At 36.0% G+C, this 5,796-nt stretch overlaps 1 protein-coding gene across 4 annotated transcripts in view; it reads right to left on the bottom strand.

Moving 5' to 3' along the window:
• RAD51C (RAD51 paralog C) overlaps window positions 1-5,796 on the bottom strand; it is a 50,292-nt gene that overhangs the window by 21,404 nt on the left and 23,092 nt on the right. For all 4 annotated transcript variants that reach the window (XM_008571269.1, XM_008571271.1, XM_008571270.1 and 1 more), the window contains exons 6-7: window positions 1,365-1,431; window positions 465-525 (exon numbers count right to left, since the gene is read on the bottom strand). In XM_008571269.1, the coding sequence (XP_008569491.1) occupies window positions 465-525; window positions 1,365-1,431 (128 nt within the window). The remainder of the gene's footprint in view (window positions 1-464; window positions 526-1,364; window positions 1,432-5,796) is intronic.

The raw sequence follows: 5,796 nt of genomic DNA, 5'->3' as shown, positions 1-5,796 counted from the left end.
GTTGCGATCCCGTTGCCGGTCCCGGTCCGGTGCGGGCGCGACACTGAGGGTTGCGGTCCGTTGCCGGACACGAAAAAAGACAAAAAAAAGGAAAAAAAAAAAAAACAACAAAGTTTTCCTTTGGTCCTGATTTTATTCTTCTTTCAGTCCCTTATAGGAACAAAGAGTTCCCACCTCCTTCTGCATGGCTAATAAATGATTTCAGAGTTTTAGAAGGTGGTATTCCTTGGCCACCTACTCCTTTCAGGTACCTGCACCCCACCATTTAAATATTCCCCAAAATTTCTTATGTGGCTGAATATGCAGTATAACAACATGTTTCTATGTTTGCTTTAGGTGATGTCAGACAAGACAACAAAAGTGTTAGTTCATGAGTCATTGTAATCTTATCTATGGGACTGCTTTTAGAAACTGATAAGTAATTAACCCAGTATTCAGAATTATTACCTTGTTTCTATACTGACCTTTGCTTTCCTTCCCAATGAAAGATTAGTCGTATTGTAGCAGCATGACCCCAACTTTCCCCTGAGAGAAAAGAACATAATAACTGTACACTGCTTTACTGACTAGGTTTCTCAGAATGCCTCTGACCAAATACAGTCTTACTTAGTTTAACACAAGAGTATACTTGGTTTCAAAACAACTGGGACTTGAGTAACTTCCTGAGATTAATAGATTTTTACCTATCTAGGCAAATACTGCAAATCACTATTTTTTACTTCCTTTTAGAAATCTTTATAGTTTGAGTCAGTATATCTGTCAACCTTCCATATCATTAGGTCTACTAACATATTTCCAGTGGGCTGGCCAGTTTTCTCAGTGGTTAGAGTATGGTGCTGATAACACCAAGGTCCAGGGTTCAATCCCTGTACTGGTTGGCTGCCAAAAAAACAAAAACAAAACATATTTCTGACTCCCAAAAGAAAAGTAAAAATTGTGACAAAGTATTCTTAAAGATTTTAGTGGAAATCAATCTTGAAGTATTGTGTTCTAACAAAACCATGACTAAGATTAGGAACAAAGTCTTAAGTCTATTCACTGTAGTGTGATTTGTATTTAAATGGATTTGTCATTCCTCCTGCCTAAGTCTATAAGCCTTCTGAGGGCAAGAATCTTCTTATGAATATTTATATCCCTGGTATCTGACAGAACAGTTGCCAGATAGTAAACACTCAATTAATGTTGGTTAGATAACTGAAAGGATCAGTCAATATCTTGGGGCACTATTCTTGTGCTAAGATTTATCAGTGAACAAGACACATATAATAGCTGCTTTCATAGAACCTAAAGTATTCAACAAGTAGCAAATGAAGGAGATAGAAAAAATGGGTTTAATTAAAGTGTTTATCTGATTAATTACCCACCTAATGCAGGAACCAACAAGGCCTGATTTCTATCAATCTTTGTTGTCATCTGATTGGTTAAAATTACCTATAGAAACAAAATGAGAGAAAATTAGGTAAGTCTCTTCCCCAAATTATCAAGTAAATAGTCCTGTGATTTTAGTATTATGAACATACTCTAACTGTTAAAGAAAGCCATATTTAACTAATGAAAATTTTTCTGATAGAATTTTTAAAAATTTACCCATAAAAATGGATACTTATCCGAAAACCTGAATAGAGAAGTTCTTATTGTAAAAATGGAAGAATAAGATATACCAAATAATACATGAAGGTCTAAAGAGTAAAAACCTCATAACTGGGAGCACCGGAAAAATTTTGCTTTTAAAATTCAAGTTTTATATGAGCCAACACAAACCAGAACAATAGCAGCAATATCAGTAGTGGTAATGAGCATTTATTGTGTACTTTATACATGCCAGAAACTATATTAAGTGCTTTACCTTCATTATTTTATCTCCACAACTACTCTATGAATGAGATGCTATTATTATTGCAATTTTACACATGAGAAATCAGAGGCTTAGAAAGATTGAGTCTTTGTTCTTCACCACTAGAATATCGAAATACAAAAGAATACAAAATACTTAATAAATACCTTACTGTTCACATTTTTAGGGAAGAGACAAATACAGTATTACCATTAATGATTTTACAGGAAAAAAAAGAAACTGAGGCAAATAATTATGAAGAGATCTAAAATCTTAAAGAAAATACAATGTAGAAGAACTAGGAAAAAAATAAAAGCCAGGTCAAATGACTCCCAATTATGACTATGCTAGTCTGCCAGTAATAGCCACATGTGTTGCTTTACTCATAGATGATCCTCAAGGCTAAAAATATTCCTAAATCTCTTGTGTTAAATAGCAGCCTACAACAAAGATTCCATGTTTGGAAAGATAGTAATTTTAAAGTAAGAAAAACAAAAGTGTTTAAGGCAGACTTAATACAGTGCAAGTCAGATTATCTGGCACTTTTTCACCCAAAAATCTCCAGAAACAGTCATTTTAAATATTCTTCCTATACAGATTTTCCCTCCAGAAAGAAGATGGTTACTATTACAAGATGAAATTGATAAAGAACTTCTATGAGAAGCAATAACAAAAGGTACCTCCCTCTGAAAAAATCAGTAGTTCCATAAGGAAATTGAGGGGGGGAAAAAAACAGGTTGGCTGTTCCCCTTACAATGGTAACACCCTAAAATGTTTGTTTAGTCACAAAGAAGTAATCTGTGATCTGTATAGATCTCAATTAGATACCAACTGGACAACATGACTTTCTTTTTTTGGGTGGCTAGCCAATGGATTGATTGAACCCTGGACCTTGGTGCTATCAGCACCACACTCTTACCAACTGAACTAACTGGCTTGCCCATGACTTTCCTCTAGTTTTCCCTTTATATGCCACAGTGCCTTCCCATTTGTTACCATACATAGGCATCTCAGAACAAGCTCAGCAGAAATTTAAATTGGTAATTACCTGAAATATATGACTAACTGGCATCTACAGCATGGTGAGTAATACTCTTTACTGTACATACTTGTCACCTCTGGCAAAGTGATGGAGATACAAAAGATTACTCAGAGCCCATGTATTCAGAGCAATGAGAAGCCCAAAGGAATTGCACCAAGGGAAAACTCCTTCAAGAGAGGAGAGCCCAGGCACAGCCTCCAGTCAGTTTTTGCTTCAGTTTTTATTGTAAGGATAAGAAAGTTACAGAAGAAAAACAGATGGCTAATCAACCATAGTGAAAATGTAAACAAACTGGCTACATGACAATCTTCATTAAATGTGTAACTTAAAATAGTTCAAGCAATTTACCACCAAAAGGAGTCATAAAACTAAGCTATGTGAGGTACAAAAAGAAACAATGAAGTAATCCCCAAAGCCCCTAACTCCCTAAGAAACTCAAAGAAAGAAACAGCTTAGGGCGAGATGTGGAACCTCGCCCAAGCACTAACTAGAGGAATATCCTTGAAGATTTTAGCTTACATACTTCCCCACTATTTAGGTTTAGCTGAACTAAGGGCAACTGCCCCCAGAGCAATCACTTTTCGCTGTGCTTCAATTCTCTCATCTATATCAAAGGCTTTAATCCTGTGAAAGTTTTCTGGTCTTTCTTAATCTTAGCATTCCTACATGTTTTCCTAAGGGGTTGAGGCTTTGGCCCCCTAAACTAAGAACTTTGGTCCTCTAAACTACAGGCTTTGGCCTTCTACGCTAAGGACTTTGGTCCTGTGAAATACATGTGTTTTATTTCTATCTCATTAATAACTTCTTAGCAGTATGTGATAAAGGTCGAGCAACTGGGATATTTACTTATGCCTACAGTTTTTGTTCAGAGATGTGCTGTCCAAATCCATAGCCTTCAGCCACATGTAACTTTTTAAAGTTAAATTACACTAGAAATTCAGTTCCTGAGTAACATTATCCATATTCCAAGTGCTCAGTAGCCATGCAGCTACTGTACTAGACTGCACATTTCCATCTTTCCAGAAGTTCTACTGGACAGTGCTGGTTTAGAGAGAGTAACTAGTATATCCATTACATATCTTTAGGAAAATATAAGTAGAAATACTGTCTTAGCAGCCGTTCGATATCCCAAAATTAGATTTTATATTATCAGCAAATATTGATAATGTAATTATAGTACTTCTGCAAAAATGCTGGGCTTACCAAGACACAGATGAAAATTACTCCAAGCTTCTAAAGAATGTCTTTAAAATAAAGTAACAATCATTTTGAAATTACAAACTTCAGTGCTTTAAAAATACTTCTGCTACCCAAATGTCCTGCAACTAATCAACAGACAGACAAAATGTGGTATAAAATGCAAAGTTATTTGGCCATAAAAATCCTACTGAAACATGCTACAACATGGATGAATCTGGAAAACATTAATACTAAGTGAAAGAAGCCAGACATAAAAAGCTACATATTTTATGATTCTATTTATATAAAATGTCTGGAAAAGATAAATTCACAGAGACAGAAAGCAGATTAGTGGTTGTTAGGGACTGGGGAAAGACAAAATGAGAACTGAAGGCTAATCAGAAGAGTCTTTCTTTTTATTTTGGAACTATGCTTGTCAGAATTACTTTCTCTGTACAGCAAAAAGTTAAGGTTGGCCACAAGAGAAATTTGCATGAGATTTGAAAGGCAAAAGTGAGGGAACAGACATTTTAAACACTCAGAAGGTCACTGTGGGGCAGGGGTTTCTTTGTGGGAGTAATGTAAATGTTATAAAATTAGATAGTGGTGATGGTTGCACAACTCTGTGAATATACCAAAAATAATTAAATTGCATATTTTAAAAGGATGAATTTATGGCATGTAAATTACATGATATTAAAGCTGTGTAAAGGGCTGACCCTGTGGCTCACTTGGGAGAGTGTGGCGCTGGGAGCGCCAAGGCCACGGGTTCGGATCCTATAAAGGGCTGGCTAGTGCGCTCACTGGCTGAGCACGGTGTGGGCGACACCAAGCCAACGGTTACAATCCCCTTACCGGTCACACACACACACACAAAAAAAAGCTGTGTAAAAAAACATTTCTGCTAATAATCAAAGAAATGCATTTGTTAAAGGACTTTCTCCATATCACTTTGGCAAAGATTTAAAAGACTGGTCACACCCAAAATTGGCAAAGATGTGGTAAAGCAAGATTCACTGTTGGAACATACTTTCTGAGGGTGATTTGATAATACATAACAAAATGTTTAAAAATAGATTCTCTTCGCTTAATACCTTCACTTTAAGAAATTTATGCTAAATAAGTAACGGAACAAATGGACGAAGATGCAAATATAAAATTGCTGATTGCAGTGTTTTAAGTGACAAAAAATTGGAGCCAAATTTAAAGACTATCAATAGGGAGGTGGTTAAAAATTACCATATACTACAATCACACAATGGAATACAATATAGCTGTTAACGTAAGGTAGACTTATAGTGTAAATGGGAAGATGTCCACAATACATTAAGTGAAAAACAAAAAATTGCACGGCAGCATACATAATATAATCTCATGTTCTAAAAAAATGTTTGTATATATATAGAATAAAGTCTGGAAATCAACAATAATCACTTACTTTCTACATTTTTGATTATTTAGAATTTTTTTTAACAATGAGTACATATAACTTAAAATTGTAAAATATATTTATTATCAAAAATCATATGTACTGCTTATACATGCTAACTGGGAAAAAAAATCAAGCAAAGAAGAATTTATAAAGTAAGAGGGGAGGGCCGGCCCGGTGGCGCACTGGAGAGTGTGCCGCTTGGGAGTGCAGCGGCGCTCCCGCCGAGGGTTCGGATCCCATGTGGAGACCGGTTCCCACTCACTGGCTGAGCGTGGTGCGGGCGCAACAGCGAGGTTTGTGATCCCGTTG

This window comes from Galeopterus variegatus, unplaced genomic scaffold (genome assembly GCF_000696425.1).
Source record: "Galeopterus variegatus unplaced genomic scaffold, G_variegatus-3.0.2 Scaffold673, whole genome shotgun sequence".
Classification (NCBI taxonomy): domain Eukaryota; kingdom Metazoa; phylum Chordata; class Mammalia; order Dermoptera; family Cynocephalidae; genus Galeopterus; species Galeopterus variegatus.
This window is presented reverse-complemented; position numbering and strand designations above follow the sequence as displayed.